Raw genomic sequence first — 21,898 nt, 5'->3', positions numbered from 1 at the left:
ATGTGTTGTGTTGAATGTTAATTAAGTGGCGCTCCTAAATTTTGGGTTAGTGCTTCTAAAGCTTTCAGTTAGGAAGACCAATGGAAACAGTTATTCTGGAGCCTGAAAGTTAATAAATGAAGAATGATTGAATTATGGCCTCATTGTAATAGCTGATAAAGAAGTAAGTGATTAGGCTTTATGTTGATGGGAGCTACTGATATCAATGTGTGTGTGTGTGTGATTGTGTGTGTCCATTCACTATTATCCTTGAGGGTTACTATTCTCAAATGTGACTTTTCTTCCTGGTTGGCAGTCAATGGCCTTGTAAATCCTCTGGACTTAATCCCTGCCTCTTTGCAAATGGACAGAAATAAATAAACCACATAGGAGAACCATTCAAGACCTTGAGTACAGGTTGAGAGGTGTGTACACTGTGGTGGGAGGGGTGTGTGAAGACAGGTACTATGTCTCTAACAGACTTTGGTTTTCAGCTGGACTTACACCACAGCCTGTCTTTATGGTGACAGCAGCAGTCAAACAACAACAGTACCAGTAATGGTGGTGGTGGAAGCAGCTGCAGCAGTAATGGTACAAGCAAGTGTTATTACAGCAAAAGGCTGTAACAAAAAGAGTTGTAGGGTAATAGTTCTCCTGGAAACAGAACTGAAGCTCATGTTCTCTGTATTGTTTCAAGGCATTTGGGGTTTTTGATGACATAAGCAGTTCACAGTCTTTCACCCAACAAAAAAATACACTCAGTTTTTTGAGTCTGATTCTAATATGATTTTAAAAATGACTTAATTTGACTGTGTGAGTTTAGGCTCATAAAATCTACATCTAAATATAAATCTTATTTATTTGCTAACATATTTATTCAATAACTTCTGAAATACACTCAGACCCATTCACCTTTTTCACATTTTGTTATGTTGTAGCTTTATGCTAAAAACATTTAAATTCATTTTTCCAAAAGCCAACACAGAATTAAAATGTTTTTGCAAATCTATTAAAAAGGAAAAACTGAAATGTCACATTGACATAAGTAGTCAGACCCTCCACTTAGCACTTATTTGAGGCACCTTTGGCAGTGATTACAGCCTTGAATCTTGTTGGGTATGACTGGACAAGCCCTGCACACCTGGGTTTGGGGATTTTCTGCCATTCTTCTCTGCAGATCCTCTCAGGCTCTGTCAGGTTGGATGGAGAACCATCAGTGGATAGTGTTTTATGTGTTTCGTGTGTTCATGTGTCCAACTCCCGATATTTGTAAATGTGGTCGGCAAAACATTAGAACATACCTCTCACTATTAGGAGTCCAGTTCTATGGAAGCAATAATAGCAATGTCAGTACTACCAGCAACAGAGGTAAAGATTGTACTGGTGAAAGAAGAGCAGGCAAATAGTTGCTTTGCTAACATTAGCAGCAGTAATAGTACCAGAAACAGAAGTATAGTAGTGGTAACAGTAAGAGTTATAGCAGTTGCTAAAGTTTGCAAACAGTAAATGAATGTAGATGATTTAACTCTGCTTACAATGCACTAAAGATACAACCTATCTTAACAATCTACACTAAGCTAATGGTGCTTCTCATTTCTGAAACAAGTATGCAAACACACTCAAAATTGTCTCTCTTCATCATGCTAAAGCTGTCTTAGAGCTGTGAAATACTACAGAAAGGCGACACTGTGCTCCACTGGCCTTAATACATCTCTAACTGCTCTGCAACTCTGAAATACTCTGAACGTTTGAGTGTTATTTTTCCTCAGTGGCTTTTGAGCATTTAGAGTTTTTCAAGTCTTTTTTAGTACTGGCTGTTGTACACCTCTCAGGCCACAAGAGTGCAGGTCACACTAACATGACATGCCAATGTCAAGTGAACGCAACACAATATAATAATATAATATAATAATCCTCCCAAAATATGAAGCTGCAAGCTCCATAAAGCTGTGTAAAATCAAAAAGTGCATCACTAAACTTGTGTGATGACTGTGTTGATGCTACATGTACCTTTACTGCAGCAAGTCCCAAAGCTCCAACAAACCCAAACAATCTCTTCTATATTTCTGAGCATACAGGCTGCAATTTGGGATGGGAAGTGTGAAGGGCAGTGAGTATGTACCAAGGCTCGTATCAGCTACATTAGAGTGGAGTATACAGATTTGTAGTACTGAATGGCCTCAGCATATACATACAGATAGCTCAGCTTTTTCCCATTTTTGGAGTCAGCTTTTGTCCCCAGTTTTAGTCTGAAGTTTGTCCCAAAAAGTAGCCTCTCTCTCATACACACACACACACACACACACACACACACATATGACGAAGACAAGGTGATGAGGCACATGACTGAAAGACATCCACAACAACAGAAATATTGTAAGCAAGAGCAGCATAATAAGAGTGCAGTTGTGTGTTCCACTGTCTTGTTCGTGTGTGTGTGTCTGCGCGCGCACATGCTTGTGTGCATGTCTTTGGCAGCCTTACAGACATCTGCTGTGAAGGTCAAGTTTCAGTCTGTATGGAACCAATCAATGGAGCCAGCACTAGAACACCCCTCCCTGCCTTCATCTGCTGCACTGGGACACACACACACACATACAGAAAGCAAGCATTCACAAAGCCAAGTATGATTATGCACACATACAGGCATTAAGTTATCACGCATGTACAAACCTGGTTCAAACACACACATCTATACTTACACAATACTGTGTTCTCTCAAACCTACACATCTGCTAACAAACCTCATCACACAGACAGATACACACACAAGGAAACTTACACTCTAGGGAAAAGAATCAGACCAACTCACACTGCCTGCATCTCACTGTCGCTCTGTTCTCATCAAGTATCTAGCTCCACAGTTAGTTTTGTGGTCTGGTCATTTTAAGACAAGATGTGGTTATAAAGTTTACAGCCTGTCTCTCCTGCAGTGCTGTGTGTGTGTGTGTGTGAACTGTGAGGTAGTTAAAAGTGTAACCACTCATCCACTGACATTCTGTGAGTTGAATCAGGGTCTTCCCAACTGATACATCCAATAGTCAACATTTAGAGGGCAGCCCTAAAATTGACCTTATGGTATCTTCACATCTCACTTGGGGTAAAAAGGAAACTTTAACTTCAACAGAAATAGTGATTTGATTTATACTGTAATATATATATCAATATTGAACAATATGAAACATAATGCTTTGTCAACAACAATGTTAAATTGGATAGCATGTATCAAAGTAACATCCAGCTGAATATCAGGCCCCAAGGTTTTCCAGCAGAACACTGTAATGTAAAGAGATGATTAATGTTATTCACTTCACCTGTCAGTGGTTTTAATGTTGTGGCTGATCAGTGTAGATATACCCTCTGGGAAGCTGCCAGCCAAGCACAACACACTCAGACTGACACATGTGGAGAGGGAACCTTGCCCTAGATTCTCAAGGAACAATCCCATGTTACATCTCTGGTCTAGCTGGCCTTTGTCAAGGCTGCACAAATGTTTCACAGGCTGGCATGTGCAGCCAGCAGAAGCAGCGCATCACATTCAGGTGGACTGCACACAAGTTTTGATTTAGTGACCTTTGTGCTGTGTGCTTCGGGTGTTAGAAAGTCAAAATGTATAGTTTGCTGCATCAAACAGGATTTAAGACCTGGTTTAAGACATATGTGCTATATAAATAAAACTGAACTGAACTGAATTGGACACACGACAAAACATGAGAACCTCTGGTAAAACACAAAAGGACAACTACAAATTTAAAGGAAAACTACATTTTGCCATTAGGTTACATTTCAGACAACACTGTAAGGTACAGCTTCATTTTGCAGTGTTTTCAGTAGTCTTCAAAGTAGAGAGGCCTATACTGTTTAAGTTCTCTCTGCATATAAAAATCACCTAGGGAAGACAGGTTTGGCAAAATGACACAAACACCTTGCAATATAACAAGAGAAGAGAGAAAGGAGGAGAGAAGACTTATGTGTGCCTAGTGCTGTGTTTTAACTGTAACAATGTAGTTTTGTAATGTCAACAGAAACTTTGGACTTCACACACCACTACACCTACAGGACACACACACAAATGCACACTTATACAGACCACAAACACACATGGCATGTCAGAGCGCATTGTGGGATTTTAACTGGTTCTAAGTTTAGGCATGGAACAATATGAAAATTTAATGTCACCATTATTCTGGCCAAAATAATTGCAATTATTGCGAAAATCATGAAAATATGCTTTAAACTCTTCAAATGCCTTCAAAACACACTGAAATCACTTAACATTACCTTTTGGTAAGAAAAAAAAACATTTTTACTGCATCACAGAGAGGACACATCCTTTTTAGTAAAAAAACAATCAAACAAACTTTAGGTAGTTATAAATCAGGACATTCCCCTTCGAAAGTAAAGGAAATAAATACTACACTTAGATAGGTCAAATGTGAAGATTGATTTTTTTTGTCAAATTCTATACATTTTAACTGTTTCTTATAGGCTGTGGCCAAATTAATGTTACAGTTAATGAAACTGTAGTAAACTGCAGTCAATCTCCTGGAGACTGGAGCTCAACTCTGATCTGAGACAGCAAAGCTATTTGCTGTTTACCTAAAAAGCTAACGTTAGCTTAATTCACTGGTGACCAAAACAGCATCATAACATAACAAACATTTAGATAAACGTTAATACCAACAGTTGCTACGTTCAGTAACCGACAGTAACGTTAGTTAATTTTTCCTGGAGTCCTTTGTTTTGGAACCCATAGTACTGTATTTCCACACATCCGATTTGATTTTCTGTTGTGGGATTTACAGTGGGTGAGCCAAGCCTTCAGCCATGGCGACAGGCTTGGCTGGAAAGGTGTAGCTCCCCCTTTAGTATAAATCAGTACAGGACTGTATGTTGGCAAGAGAGATAGCTTTATGTAAGTCACTTGTAAGGATATTATCGATTATTGCCATTCACGATCATGCTGATGATGGGATGTCACTACAATCAACTTATTATTTTTATTATTATTAAAAAGTATTCACACATCTAATTCATAAAGGAACTGTTAATGATTCAGAGTCAGGTTATACACAGTATGCATGTACTTTATTTGTGTATGCATTCTACATCTTAATACTTACACATAACAAGCAAATTCAACCCAAATTTCTGCTCAGGTCGTAACATTTCCAGCAGAGCAGGAAATAAGCCACAGTGGCTGCAGATCACCAATACTAAACATCCAACATGGTTGCCTGAACAAGATCTCTGAAGTAAGCTTCTCTGCCTAAGGGTGGTTGAACAGTTAGGCACAGCTTATAGACTGGCTGTTGACTGTTACAGCTCTGGCTTCATTAGGTTTCATGTAAGCTTGGAATGAAAAAACAACAACAATAATAATAATAACAACAATAATAATAATAATAATAATAATAATAATAAGCACAAGCCAGGCCCTAAATTTAATAGATTAGATGAAGTTCCCTTGAAAGACTTCCCAGCCTCAGCTATTCGCAGTTCAGAGGATGGAGCCCCTGATCATTATAGCACATAAATAAAGGCACCGTGGTGCTTCCCTCCCCATTCACAAGCCTCATTACACTGCAGGATTCCACTACTACAGACACTCCTCACCACAGACGTGTGTGTGTGTGAGTGAGACTGTTCAGAGCTCAGAGACACACCCAGCACTTTTGTTTCATGGTGTCTCTCTGTCTCTCTACAGCACTAGAAGTGACAAAGCAGGCCCAGTGTGTGTGTGTGTGTGTGTGTGTGTGTGTGTGTGTGTCTGCATGTGCAGATATTTCCACATGTGGCTTTTCTTTCCAGCCTGGGTTATATACAGTCAGACGTCACAGCAAAGAGCTGAGGTAGTTTGCCGTGCATACTAACAGGATGGCAATGGGATGACGGCTGATAGAGGGAGAGAAGCCTGGCTGACAACTTTGTGCCTGCCAATGCTGAGCGACAGCTGACTGACTGATACATTTAACAACAACACTATTTGTATATCATAATGTGGGGTTATTACAGCTAATGAGTATTTAACAACATATATAATGACCAGGTAGTAAGTAATTCCAATGCAGTGATTTAAACTCCAGGCCAGAACAGCTAATCTGCATCATAACAAACAAGACAAGTTTGTATCAAGCAAAAGTGCAAACTTATTAATATATGTAAAACATGTGATAAAATGATTGCTGTTGGTTGTTCAGGTCTTCCCAGGGAGCTTTCTCTTATTTTTTTCAGCCCAGTCTTCTGGACAAAAAGTCCACATACAATAAATTGACATGTAAGCCTTATTTAACACATTAGCTTTTCGTTAGCTGTTTGCTTTAACAACTCTGAATCAGAACCACCATTATTCAAGACATCAGTTATCATTAACTGCCATTATCAGACATAACACTTTAATTCATAGAAAACAAGCAACAGTTTAAATCACAATATTGGCCAGAGAAACACTGCATTTGGACTTTTCCCCAAATCATTCAGCCGTGGTAAGGACTGAAAACAATCCTTGCTGTTTTCATCCATTTTCAGTCCATGATGCCTTTCTATTATCAGTCTATACCTGTTTCTGCCACCTTTGTTTTTCTTTTAAACTCACAGCTCACCAGATGTGTAGGTCTCTAGCTTTTACACAAAGCTCTATTCATATCCATATTGATTTCACAACAGCTGTGTGAGTGTAGCTGACTTACAATGCTTTGGGATGTGGTTGTGACACACCATTTTAGCAGGATGTAACAGTGTGAAATACTCTGAAGGAATTATACACATGCTCAGAAAATTTGTCAGTTATCAATTGGACAATTGAGAGAAAATAAGCCTGCATTATTAGTCATTTAAGTCATTCATTACATAAAAGGCCAGGCCTCCCAGTAGTAATTCATTTCTGCATCTCTCTGCTTATACTGTTGTGTTTGGGTTTTGGACTGTTGGTTGGAATAGACAGGTAAGTTTACAATGTCACCTTGCACTGTATATAATGTGATGCACATTATTTCACTGTTATGTGATTATTCATTTAATCCAAACAACAATCAACACGTTAATCACAAATAAACATTAGCTACAGCTCTAAACCAGACAGCGCCTGGTTCTCAAGAGAAAAAGGGAAAGAGACAGGAAGACCGAGACAGAGCGCGTGTTGAGAGGATGAGTTCTTTGGGAGGGAATCTTTCCTCTCACAGGTAGCAAGAGTTAACTTGTTTAATTGCGGTTCACATTCACATTCCAGCTGAGACATGTCAAATACCAGAGTCTACTCACACCAGGGTAAGCAATATGAGTTTTCAAGGCCAATATGCAGAGTAATATTCAGCATTCTAAGCACTGTGTAGGTGCTGCAGCCCTCTTAATCTTGATATTCATTATGAACATTATACTTTTTACTAAGGTACACTTAGGTGACTAATCACATAACCATGATAAAGGCAGAATATCTTCTATCTCATCTGTGCTGCGAGTCTGAAGCACAGGACCAGAAATGTTCTGGTCACCGTCCATGTAACGGCAGGTGACAGTGCCATAAAACTCTGCTGTCCATGCAGCGGTTGTTCTTGCTACTTTGTTGGTTTCTGTCAAGTTCTTTTTTAGAGCTGTTGCTGCCTCATTGTACTTTTTCTCAATCTGGCTGGTAATGGTCTTCCGTGAAGTCACGGTGTATTCAGCTTCCATGAGCCTTTGACAGTTACACCCCTCCGACAGCGCTAAGAGGAAACATATCGTCTGAAATAATTTAAGTCACCAAAGCAGTTATGTTCCTGTCGTTTTCTTTCACATGAGCGTTTAGGTACAACAAATCTGTGTTTTTCACTAGCGGTTCTGGATGGCCAGACATTAAAACATTTTCAGCAAACTACTTTCTTGATGTTTCAAGTCACATTACCGTCACTTTTTATAACATTATAACTATAATCTTAGACCAGATGAAGGATTTTTGTCATCAGACATCTGGATCTTAAGTAAACAGAGAAACAAGCTGAGCAAACAGCCGCTCTAAACGTCCTGTGTCCACATCACAGAGAAACATTGATTTTTTATATTAAATAGTTTTATAGTGTTTCTACTTATTTTAATTACTTGGTCTGTTTGTTTTGGAGTTAATGAGACCTATGTAGATAATTCAACAAGCATCTAGCAACAACCTGAGCTAACATTAGCAGCAGCTCGTTTAACAGCCTGCTTCACTTCTTCTTATTGCAGACATCTGTTCCAGTGTTTTGCTTGCACCACAGAGAAGATGCACACTCAGGCAGAAACAGAACCATAAACAGTAGTTCCACGTCTCTATGAATTGGAATAAAAGTCAGTCAAATAAAAATCAAATAAATGTTGATTCTTAAAAAAAATGTGTCAGCTATGCTTACCGTTTTGAGTAATTGACTAATAAATTATTCGTGCACATCCCTAGTTTGTACAATGTCAAAAAACATAACAGGCTACTACTCCCCAAACCTCAATTCATTCTCTCTTCATTCTTAAAATCTCTAATTTTATCTGATCATCTAACTACGTTTACAAGAAGTGGCCTGAGTTTTTTAACTGGCAAAGATATTAAGCTGAGAAATGCAAGAAATTCTCATGTGAATCCTTACATCTGCAAAAAACATCTTTGTTACTTCCTTCTATGTATATTAACATTATACACCAATTGAAAAAAATTCCAAGTTACATTTATGTTGGCAAATTCAAGTTGAGAGGAGAAGAGAAGAGGAAGGTTAACTCTATACCATCTGGAAAGAGTTAGTCAGCTCTTAAATGTAATGAAAAAGTGAAAAGGGGGAGAGAAAAAGACAGAAATAGGCTCTCTGATTTTTCTGCTTCAATCTGTAGCAAAATGGAGATTGTGATCCACTGGTTCAGAACAGTAGTAGACTATGGAGCAGTTTTACACTTTTACACGTGTAAACTAATGTAGGCTCTTCAGTCAGTAATCAACAGGTAACCTCCCAGTACCATCAAAAATTAAGCATTGTTTTAACCTTCATTCACCACTTCATCCCTACACTGATAATATTACTCACAAGCTGTGTGCCAAGGTTTTGTGATTCAACACACCGGTGGAAGTCACAATTTAAACTAAGTCAGAGGAATAAACTGTGCTCCAATTTTACGCTAATGATAATATGATAATAAGATTTTTTCTGGAAAAGAATGCGATCACAGATACAAGTAGCTGAAATGAGTTTCCTCTGCAGGGTGACTGGGCTCAGCCTTAGACATAGGGTGATATATCTCATCTGGCCTTGGAATGCCTCGGGATCTCCTAGGAGAAGCTGGGAAACATGGCTAGGGAGAGGGACGTCTGGACTGCCTCACTTGACCTGCTGCAGATGACCCCAGATAAGTGACAGAAATGGGATGAAAGGATAATAATTATAATTATATTATATACCACAACAACTATTTTGTGTTATTGTAACTGATTTGACTGTGTTTTCAAATGTGCATCACTATATGGATTTGAATACAACATGCCCTGGCAACATTTTCTCTGGTGTACAGAGATGACAGTAAGGTTACTGAACTGAGTTTAACTCTCTTTGTCTTGGCCAAGAGATTTGATTTCTCTGTTTGCATTTCATTACAGTGTAAAGTTGTGCAGTGGAGTCAGGAAACCCACAGAAACCGATTTGTCCCACACTGGCTCCAGTCAACAATCATTCCACTGTTTCACTCTTGCACCAAACAGCGGAATCATTAAACGTCTCACTATACATGGTGATGTTCTACTCCACTCTATAGGATGGTAGACCTGCTGCAGCATTCTGTTCCCATTAATATAATGGTATGTGCCTCTCCAGGGTTTTCCAACTATTATAAGACTTAAGTGCAGCAATAAGTGTTGTTTTGTGCAGTACCTAAACTGAATAAACAGAAAAACCATGTGTTCTCTACCATTCTGGAGAGAAATAATACTGTATTGGCCTTAATATAGGACTTTTTTCCTAAAACCTAGGTTTTAACAAAAATCAAGTACCACTATAACTACAATATTTCCAGTGTTGAATTATGGGTTATTTGTAGCCTTATGATGTTGCTAGGCTAGTGAGTGTTGTAAAGGCCGTCTGTAGAGTGTCTTTCAGAGGTAATCAGCCTTTAAAATGTTTGGTTAGCCCTGTTTAACCTGCAGGAGTTTCTGAGGGCTGCTATAACATATTCAGCTGCCACAGAATAAATTCATGACAAGTGACAAGGAGTTCTTAGCATCTCCCAACATCTTTATGGCTGAACAGGATTACTATAGGACACGGATACTAACAAAGTTAGCATATTCAGGTTACTTCTCTTTTTGCTAATGTCAGAGGGCTGTGAAAACAACAACCTGTGCTGTGTTTTATTAATACTGTGATGATAATAGTCCAATGCATATTTTCACAATGCTAAAATGCCCCAACCACTTCTGTTTTACTCCATGTGACAGCATTCTATTTCTATGATGATATTCTATTAAACTCTTATATGATGGTAATGTAATGAATGCATAGTTATCCTATTTATATACAGTGGTGGCAAAAAGTTTTTGGACACCCTTAAAATTTTACACAACCTCAAATATTATCATGAAATATTTGGGGGAAAAAACCTTTTTGTGTTTCAAAAGGTGTGGCTGCATTAGACGGACACAAACAAATACAACTGATATTTTTTTGTTTATTGTTTGCAAGAAAAACTAACCACTGCTGCTGAAGCTCCTGTGATGTCATTCGGCGGTTTTCCCTGCACATGCGGATCAGGATGCGGTCATTTCTTGCTGAAGAAAACCTTTGGACGCCCAGATCTTGGTTTGTCTTCCAAGCTGTTGGTTCGTCTGTATTTCTGCAGAGTGTATCCAACTGCTAAAGGACTGCATCTGCACTTCCTGGCTATCTGGCGGCAGCTGTACCCTTCCTCACTGAGAATCTGTATCTTCAGGTGTGTTTCCTGTCGTTAGGTTCCTTGTTTTAGCCATGTTTGTCTCTGAAGAACTTTCAAATGTGCTGGCTTTATATAGACACGAAGCACGGCAACAAATATGTCTTTTAATAAAAAGCACGACCTTCATTAGTGGATCACTGATACCAAAATGACCCAATACTCAAAATTACATATGTATTTTTATGGAACCAATCAAATTTTTACTGTACGTATTATACATTTTGTTTCACTATTGTGTGATTGTAAAATCTGACAAATAGTACATCTTTTGTGTGTTTAATCATTGTAGAGTTCTGTTGTGCTCTCTGGCTGTGTGCTCCTGTATTGTGCCATAATCTGGCACTGAAGGAGTTAAATTCTGTGCAGTGGGTGAACTCAAAGGAACTGGCGTTCACGTGGCTAAGCCGCTGTTGCTATGGGAGAGAGGCCAGACAGAGGAGAAAGAAACCCCTCTCTCCGTCTCTCTCACATTCCCATTTTCTCTCTCTCTCTCCCTTATCCTCTGCTCTCTTGTTCTCTCTCTACCAGAGAGCCTGGTTGGCTGGAAAACCAAACAACTAATGAGAGTACACAGCTCTCTTTCTCTCTCCCTCTCTTCATTTTTCAAACAGCATTCACTCTCTCCTTTGCTTCAGCTTCATCTGCATCCACACCTCTCTCCATTTTTCATCCCCCCCCCCATCTTTCTCTCTCCCTCTCTCCCTCTCTCTCTCTCTCCCTCTCTGTCTGTCTCTCTCACTCTCGCTCTAATATCAGAGAGCTAGCCAGTGAGTCATGCACCAACAGCACAAGGCCAGGCTGAATATGCCAGTGTGTGAGATTTAAAGAACATAACAGCAGCCACCCAATCTCCGCCAGCTTATTTTCCACTTAAAGTCTGCCAAGCACTTTATATTATTTTTATTAATTAAGCATGTTTTTTCAGTTATACTGCAAAAGTTTCTGGTGCTCTCACAATTATTAAAGGATACTTCATTTATTGTTATATATAACAGAGAAAAGCATCAACTCCATACATCTGTCTGACACTTCTGCTCAGAAAATGACTGAAGTCACAGTAGCAAACAATCAATAGGTCTCAGTGTTAAAATGAATTAATATGTTGCATTATTTGTGATGAATTTCTGCCCAACCAAACATTTACTTCCATCCATCACTGCAAAAAGATCTTGTATAATCCCTGCTACTTGTGCAAACAACAAAATAACAATATGGCATATTTGAGCATAGCATGAAGCCAACTTGCTTATTTTATCTCAGGGACTTTATAAGGGCAGCATGGTTATGTTTCCAACGCATGGTAATGCACATAATCCTGTTAAAGTCCAATGAATGTGAAAGCACAGACTGAGACAGGACAGGAGGGATCCGGAGCAGACAGGAAATGAGAGAACAGGTCAGGGTGGACTTGAACAGGACAGGACTGGGAGAACAGTACAGAGCAGCACAACACAATAGAAAACAGAACAAGACACAAAAAAGGACAGAGAGCTGAGAACTGGACAAAAGCGAGTAGGGCTCAGTAGCTATGACCAAGCTGATCCAATACTAAATAAATAAAAGTCCACAGGAGTAGTTGCACATTACACAGTATCATGTATAGTAGTCCATAAAATGAAGATATCAACAACTAAAATGTCCAGTGGAAAATTACAAATAAATAGTATATTGTGTGACCAATAAAATATTCTGGCAGAACAACTGAAAGGATAACTCCAGTATTTTTTAACCTTATTTTCCTACATTTTGGGTGCACAACAACAGTGTACCAGGCCACCATGAACAGCTGCTGCAATGTAAACAAACAAACAAATTGTCCATGTCAAAGTCTGTCCACTAAAGTTCTTGTTTTTGTCACTGGCAGCTTAAAATTGTTATTAAGTGTCTTTATGATTATATGATAGGATTCCTACAGAGACAGACCTTTTTATCAGAGTGAGTGAGTTTTGTTTAACCACTATATATCACGACTTCATTGACAAAAACAGTTATTTTACAGCACAAAATACCACTGCCTCCATCAGTTAATTTGTTTGTTTGTGTTAGTGTGTGTTCAGTAGTGAAAGTACTCAGAACCTTTGCATAAGCAAGTACCACACAACCACATATTATTATTGCACCGATTCCCAGATGTATGTCTCTAGCAATCATTTATACTCAAAATCATGGAAAATAAGGCCCAAGTTCCAAAATACAAAAATCATCCTTTTTAAAAATACACAAATATGGCTGCAATTATGGAATATTAACGGACATATTGGCCTTATCAAAATAAAAGTCTTGTGTAAACTCTGGTAGAAATAGTAGTAAATAGTAGTAGCAGTGACAGAATCCACTGTCCTGAGGACACTGCATTTTATGTATGCAATTTATATTATTAATCATGAGCTTCACTATCAATTTTCAGCTGAAACTGTTTTCTTTCTGCTGCTCCAAGAGAACAAACTGTTGCAGAGGAAGTGGGATCCGATTTGAAATGCAACTCAAGATATAAAAGCAGGTCTGTACTCATTCATCCTAATGTTGTGTCCCACTGAAGGTAAGAAGGTAAGGCAACATTCCACTGGCCCCAGCTCACTCCAACAAGGTAGGAACAGGTAAACGGTACAAGTTCACTGCAGAGGGGTGGGCAGCAAGACGCTTTACTCAGCCTGTGCTACAGTCACAGAAATAATACAAATAGCAGCAGGTGACATCTTGTCTTCTACTCAAAAGAAAAGATAAACTAGACAGACACGCATGAGCCACAGTTGCTCGATTCATTTGGGAGATGTTCCAAACTGAACAAGCACAACCTCCTTATTACTGGCTACACCAAAATAGCTTCCCTCACATTCTTTGGTAAAACAGTCTAGTTAGAGGGCTGGGCCAGTATTCCCTGACAGCACAGTTCGAAAATACACAGGGCAAATCTGGGTCTAAGACATGATATGGACTGAAATGATTCTTTCAGTGGAGCTCATAAAAGGACATGTATTAAAACAAACACTGTGTTCAACTCTAGTAGGACTCTCCCACCATGACAAGAGTAGAAATTTGGAAGAAATATCAAATATGTATACATTTTAGACCCAAAATGCCTGTTTGAGACAAAATTATATCATATTTTATAAACTTTTCTCAAAACAGTGACAGGTGGATTTCATTCAGAGCAGCTGTGTGCACACGGGCTGTCTAATGGTGTGATGGAGATAACAGCAGTCAGACAGGCTGAGGTTTACTCATTCCATATTCAGGACACAGTCACAGTCTGTCTGGGCTTCTTTCTCACCCAATGTTTCACTGAAAAGACTCTAGATCTACTGATGCAGATAACCGCATAGTTAGCCATGGTAATGTCTCTCTTTAATATTGATTATTACATATCAGTGATTAACTAAAATCATGTTTTGAGGTTAAGTAATTAACATTTCATCTTGCATTTTAAACAGATTAAGCATCTACTCCTACCAGTCTGATAACAGTCTGTCAAAGCCATCTGACACTCTGACATGCTGATACCATGGCTGGATTAGCTTGGCACATTGTCATTACAAAGATGCCTGACACACTTGCTACACCTGACTGAAAGAGCTACTTGTGATGGTTAAGGTTACAGTAAGGTGCTAGGGGAATGCATTATGTCAAAGCGTGTCTTCACAGCTAATGTAAGACAAGTGTGTTTGCACGCGTGTGTTGAGGAGATGGGGGGAAGGGTAGTCCAGCCAGAAATCCAGCCAGCCCATCCTGGCTTCAGATTACATTTTGTATCCTTAGGCACCAGAAAACAAACCACTAACACTCAGTGTATCCAGTTGCCCAAACACCACATAACCTGGAAGTCACACAGCAATACTGCAGGTCATTGTGTGAACGTCAATGTGATAAATAAAGACTATATTATTATTATTGCAATGATTCCACAGACTACATTCATGTCCGTGATCGTACTGAAATTGACAGTTACAATTAATGTTCAAAACAACAAGCCCCTGAGAGCCGGAGGAGTTTCTGTTCTGTCTGTAGACATCAGCACAAAGACATAATGCAATTCATTATGTATCCTGCCAACATGACAATGTCATGAGATTTTGGTGGTTTGTTGGTGACACCAACTACTGTGAACACTGATATCACAAGATTACTCTGCCACATGCCTGTGATAGGGGTGATATACAGTACTGTGCAGAAGTTTTAGGCACTCTAGATGTTTTGATTCTTATCCTTCATCACTAACATCAGGGAGATGTCTGATCAGTCCCAGATTAATTCTGCAGCTGGACAATGAGTCCAAACAAACAGTCAGAATCATAAATAACTGTCAAGAGACAAGAACAAGGAGTCCTACAACAGATGGTGGTTATAAGAAATACTGATCTGATTTAGGTTTTTTTCTGTTTACTGCACTTCACATGAGGTTAACTGATGAATAAAAATTAATCATGGAGTTATTTTTGACAGCATCCTCACTTTACCTTTAGTGCCTAAAACTGCTAAACATTTGCACAGTACTGCATAGATAACATATAAATAAATAAATAAATAATAATAATAATAATGAACTACAATCCTGGCTTATTTTCTGAAAGGTAACAACATATATTTAATTGTATATTTTTCTCTCATAATTCAATACTGTGCAACTACGCATTATGCAACCCAGAAAAGGGAATAATAACAATTTCTTACCAGGACATATTATCAACCATTCATTATCTATTTAGTTCCTTTAGTACAATTTCAATTACTATTAAATTAATACATATTCAATTTGCCAGACAAATAAATAAATATTTCACAAATGTATTACATTAAAATGAGTAACCGGTTTGACAGCTTTTAAACTAGTCTAACTGGAACAAATGGTATAACAAAAATCATATCATAGTATATATATGTGCCAGCACTACTGTAGAATTGACATTAGAAGTTGAAAGCTTCTCTCCAGGCAATGTTTATTCTCTGCGTCTCTAGTGTGTGTTCACACTCCAAACAATGCTGCTATTCACATCCCAACACACACACACACACATACACACACACAGTGCAGAAATATTTCTAAGCACCTCAATAACCATGCAGAGACTCTGTATGTGGAAGGTTCTTCCCTGGTCACAGCCTGTCATTTTCTGCTGATTAGCCACATGGAGATGAACTTCAGGCCACAGCCCTAAAAACAAACTAGCAGCACTGCTACTGTAAACACACACACGCATGCATGCGTGTGCGCGCGCGCGCACACACACACACACACACACACAGAGTTGACTGTAATGGAAAACAAAGGCTCCTATAGGCAGTGACTTGGTTGCCCCGCTCTTTCCATTCATTGTGAATCCAGATGAGTGTGGTGGTTTTATGTCTACTGTGTCAGTGTTCGGTTCTGCTGCTGAGGTCTTTCTTTTTCTTTGAGCATGTTTCAGTTCACAAGTCCCCCCCAAAAAAGTGTCTGCGTGGAAATTACAGTGCTGTTTAAATGCTCTGTATTTCACTATGTATGTCACAGATTCTCAGCTCTGAATTTAAATTTTCATCTATCAGACTCTCAATGTCATTTGGACTGCTCTCTTATGTATTTTTCTGTTTTCAGTTTCAGACTCTGTCCCTGCAGCACAAAACTGGGTTAACAGTAAAGCAATTTACAATGGAGTAGTGTATCTGAATACTTGGAGGCGTTATTAAGCTTTTTTTTTTTTTTTAATTCCAACACCAAAAAGAGAAATGTATTCTTCTTCCCTAAGAGCCGACTTAATTAAAAGTATTATCAGGTTTATCAGGTAGAGAGTACTCAGACAATGGGACCTCAGACTGATTGTGAGCAAGTGCATTACCACTATAAATATTAGTCGTACACAGTAAACTGACCTAAACTGACTCCAATCCTGTACACATACCACTGGGTATGATGATGGGCAAAACAAAGCCCAAATGTCCCATGAAATCATCATCCGTTTGTTTGGAAGTATTTCACGTTTAGGGCAAGGGATGTTAAACAAGAATAAAACATCTGAGCGCATGAGATGTACATCTGTGCCACAAAACAACAACACAGCTGACTTGTTTAACTACCTGAGAAAACACCACAAACTGCAGTAGGATGAGTGCATGAAGGCTAGGAGGAATAACGTTGCTAAGTTACCTCACTGAATCTCCATCCTTGCCCACCTTCAACTGATCCATAACAGTGATGGTTTACAGCACATCATCCATCCATCCAGCCCCCAAAGACAGGTTGAAACAATCAATGCAATCACATTTCACTTGGCCATAGGTATATATAGTGCTCTGTTTCTTTAATGTAAAAGAGCAATAAAAATATTTTTCCCTAAAATCAATGAACAATTGTGAAAAAATTATTGTGATTATAATTTTGACCATAATTGTGCAGCCCAAGCCTCAATCCACAGTTTCATCATATCAGATACATTATATTAGGACTGCCCGATTAATCGCATTCAAATTGCAATGTCGATTTAGAGCTCTATGCAATCTCATTTCTAAATGCCAATGATTCTGCTGCAGTTTCATCAAGGACACCAGCTTCAACAAAAGAAACGCTCCTATCTTCTCCCTCAGCAAATGACAATTCACCGTTACACCACGTGATTCAGAGCAGCAGAAAAACAAATAAACCCAGTGAGAGCGAGTGAGTGAGTGACACCAGCTATCGACAGTGTGAGACCAGAAGGTGTGTTAGGACAAACAAAAATGGCTAAATGAGTCCAGAAGAAGAACCCCCCAGTAAGAACCACCCTAGTGTGCTCGTAATAATCGTGCATGTATCGGGTAAATGAATGCAAAAAATTTTTTGAAAAAAATCGTGAGAGAGAATTGTGATCTCAATTCTAAGCAAAAAAAATTGTGATTCTCATTTTGTCCAGAATCGTGCAGCCCTACATTATGTCATGTTTATTAATTGGTTATGAGCTTACTGCATAATGTGGACTAAGGGTTGGACTGTGAAGCTATGTATTTATGGCCTTCTACTAAGAAGAAGAATTTAACCAAAAAGAATTAATAACATATGTACAGTGAGGCAACCTATAGGTATTATGTCTCTATATTACAACACACTGCTCTCACTGCTATCATATATCCTACACACAGAATTGGCTCTATATCAATTCAGAAAAGCACACCAGTTATTCTAATATTATTATTTATAGTTATTTGTCTGTCTTCAATTTCATTGTTTAGCCCACATCAACTCTAAGCCAGCCAAACTGGTCTAATCTCCCACTAGACCAGATATCTTTACTGGAGCACCCCAACCACAAATACATCATTACAGATCTTAAATAAGAATAATAATCATCATCATCATCATCATCATCATTATTTGCCACAGCTGGCCAACACAACCACTGAACTTAAGAGACGCCTGTCAGGCCAGTTATCATAGTTACTTAAAGTTGAAAGAAAATGCCACTTCACCTTCTCAAATACAGCAGAGGTATAACTGCAGTGTCTGATGTTTTCTGTGGTACTCAGTAGGTAACATATTATTGTACATCCAGCAGCCCTGATTTACAACACATACTCTGAGTGGTATATTATTGTCTGTACATAGAGGCAAATCACAAAATAAATACATGCTATCTGATGAAGCAAGAACATTTCACACTTTAACATCAATTATCAATTCATATTAGACTAGGACTGCAACTAATTATTACTGACACTACTGATAAATCAGCCAATAATTTTCTCAATAAGTTGACATATACTTTTGTCCATGAAAATGGTTTAAAATGTACATCGCTACTTCCCAAGTGACATCTTCAAAAGCAATAAAAGCAGTAAATCCCCAGATTTGTAAAGCTTGATCCATTAAATAATCATAATAACATGAAAATCAAATTGCTGATTAATTTTCTTTTGATCTACTCATCAACTACTTGACTGTTCAGCACAATATCTGACGTATTAGCTGTGTGTTGTGAGGGGACCACATATTAAAAAAGAGAAATGTTATTGTCTTAAAAACCTACCATCCAGAGTGATGGTTAAAGCTTGGTGATTTTAGACATTTGGTGTTTGATGGTTGGCAATTTCAGACTAATCTCCATAATCAGTTTATAGTCATATTTACTGACCTGTGTAACTTGCATTATTCTTTCCACAGATATATAGTTGTGAACCAGTGAGCCTTGGTGAACCGTTGACCACAGACACTTGACAAAGGCCTGACAGCTTGGCTTGACACACTTCTTCTAATCTAATCTCCAATCCCTCTCAACTGTATTCACTCAGCTAGTTAAGCCCCTTGCTAATGAGACTGTGCTGCACTGTATGGAATTAAACCAGAACACTACTCATTGCCTAAATTATATCACACACATGGGCCAGCTCAACAGGGGAATTAGGAAACTGGGAGCATGTTTGTTGTGTGATACAAATGAGTACATGAAATGTATTACACATGTGAGAGGTGTTTAGCTACGATACTGTTATTAATCCATGGTTTTATGCCACCTCACTGTTTCTGTCAACAACTTAATGTAAAAGCACGATTTAAAGAGAGAATAACAGAAAGACCTGAACCTGTGACAACAGGAATTAAACTACTGCTCTCTAATACCACAGAAATCACCGCAGTCAACGACGTGAGAAAGACTTCTGACATGTACACTGGCCTAATTTTATGCATTAAAGTACAGTGATAAACACACAAGAACTGAACTACCACAGATGTCTCTCAGATTAAGTCATACAAAGAATAATCTTACCAGGGACGTATGACTATTAAATGACAATATGTGCTGAAAGATGTAATATCTGATGACTAACTGTTCTCAAGAAATGGCACATATGCACAAAGACAACACCTTAAATAATCAAATCAGAACAGTGCATTGTTTTGGCCAGTTATCTGCATAGGCAGATAGAAGGATTCTGTGAACAAAAGAAAACGGGAACAGCCACACTGTACATTCACACAGTACAGTGTAGTAGCCAGTCAATGGCTTGTCATGGCAAATACTTCATTGTTCTGTGCTGGTTTTTGCATTTTGACCCACTATGAAAACAGCTAGGGGGGATTCTGACCAATTTTTTTTTGCCAAGATTTTGCCTGTCTCCTGTTTTAAGAAGGCAATAATTGCACACCAAGTTGAAAATATATGTGCTCCTGAAAGCTGTCAAAGTGACAACATGGAGTCGTCTTCAAATTGCACACAATATTTTACATGATGATAAACTGCCCATTGTTCAGCCTGCAGCGAGACAGTTTTTATGTTTTAACAGGTCCTAGCATTCCTGCGTCCTTGTCCAAGACGGAGAGGTTGATGCCCGCCTGAAAAAGGCAGACGGGCTTCATGGTCGATCATCACATACAAATAACGTGGATTGTGACCAATAACCACGAGGTAACAAGGATTAGATCAACATAAAGGCTGCACCGCGGGGTAAATCTAGGAAGCCAACCTTACCTCCGTCAGCTGATTTGCAGTATACAGCAGATTAAAGCATTTAGCCGCTCGGGACTCAAATTCCTACACGTTTTTACAAATTCTGTCTCTCTCAGACGACAACACGATATCAGTTCAAATTCCAGGTGTCTGTCGTCAGCGAATTGATAATTGTGAAATGAACGCTTATAGCTTTTGAAGACACAGTATACCCACATGGAGCCCACTGTGTTTACCAATTCTTAGCAATGACTAAATATGAAAACATTGAGGGTTGTCTCTTACATTAAATGACTTATGAATGAGATAGTTTCAGGTACTATGATGTAAATAAGCAGTGTACTGTCTGGACGAACGCTATAACCCCCTGCTGGTAGTCTGCTTCCCATTAACTTGCTTAAGTGGTCAAATAACTGTTGGAACTTGTACACTCAACAAAGATAAATATTATGGTGAAAAATTGATAAATACAAGCAGTGTACTCGTTGGTCCAATAAGCCATAATAACTAAGACAAAGCCACAAGATAATTTCCGCCTGGCAACTACAACATTGCCTCGCTGGCTAGCCACCAACCACAGAGATTTTCCCATTTGCTTTGCATGTAACAGAGCAAAGAGGAGGACATAGTCGGCATTTTCCTTACCGTCAGGTCAGGATTGTCGCTGTCACGATGGTTGACGGCTCGTATGACCCCAGACCTCCACGGCCACCGACCGATGTCGCCGATTTCAGGCGGTTCGTCCCCGCTGACACAGAGGAACCGCTTCCCGACCAGCTCTGGTCGAGCCTCGACTGCCATGGCCCTTTGCTGGTCCAAACCCCCCTCGAAAAAACTTCCCAACAACGACGCCCTTACAGACCTGTCATTTACGACATTAAATCAGCTCTAAAGAATCCAACGGTAGAAAGAAAATTAAAATGGTAAAGTTATTTGTTGCTGAAAGCTGAAAAACCGACCCGGGGGATTTAAATGTGTAGAGGTCTCCACCCGCTCAAGCGTCAGGCTCTTTTCTCTCAGCTTGAAAAAACGGTGGAACACTGGACCGCATCACCGCCGCCATCCATACTTGTGTTTCTCCGCTAGATCCCATGGCATACACAGGACCGCAGCACGATTGTGTCCCTCCGCTCAAATACAGCTCATTGGTACTATTTTCACAAATCATCGACAATCATGAACGTGACATTAATTTCTTTCCAGCCTCGTGCTGCTACCACGACTGCTGCTAACAGCAAGTGTGGACAACTTCTACCCCTATTTCAGTTGTAATTACACTACTGCTATTGTTTGTTCTAGTGCTACTGCTGGAATTTCAGATGCTATTATAATTAATAACAACATCATTCATGTAGGCTACTCTATCATAACAGGCTAGAAAGAAATTAATGTCATGTTCATGATTGTGGCCATTGTTGTCAAGGCTGGATGACAAACCAAAGTAGGCAACAGCCCAAAGGCTCTGAGTGTCAGATTTACTGTATGTTATTTAGCCTTTATAATATGATAAATGTCAAATTTTGCAGAGATTTGTACCACTGAGGTATAGTATCAGCTATGTCACGTCTTCCACCCCCCATCTTGTTTGCCTTGGTGGCCTGTGTCAAAATCTGGTTTCA

General features: G+C 39.0%; 1 protein-coding gene across 1 annotated transcript in view; it reads right to left on the bottom strand.

Moving 5' to 3' along the window:
- Positions 1-21,337, bottom strand: part of jmjd1cb (jumonji domain containing 1Cb) — a 132,075-nt gene extending 110,738 nt beyond the window's left edge. The window contains 1 exon segment of the mRNA XM_018666487.2: positions 20,925-21,337. Within this exon segment, the coding sequence (XP_018522003.2) occupies positions 20,925-21,080 (156 nt within the window). The 5' untranslated portion in view covers positions 21,081-21,337.
- Positions 21,338-21,898: the final 561 nt, after the last annotated feature.

Source organism: Lates calcarifer, unplaced genomic scaffold (assembly GCF_001640805.2).
Source record: "Lates calcarifer isolate ASB-BC8 unplaced genomic scaffold, TLL_Latcal_v3 _unitig_5776_quiver_344, whole genome shotgun sequence".
Lineage (NCBI taxonomy): Eukaryota > Metazoa > Chordata > Actinopteri > Centropomidae > Lates > Lates calcarifer.
Note: the sequence above shows the minus strand (reverse complement) of the source record. Positions and strands in the feature narration are given on the sequence as shown.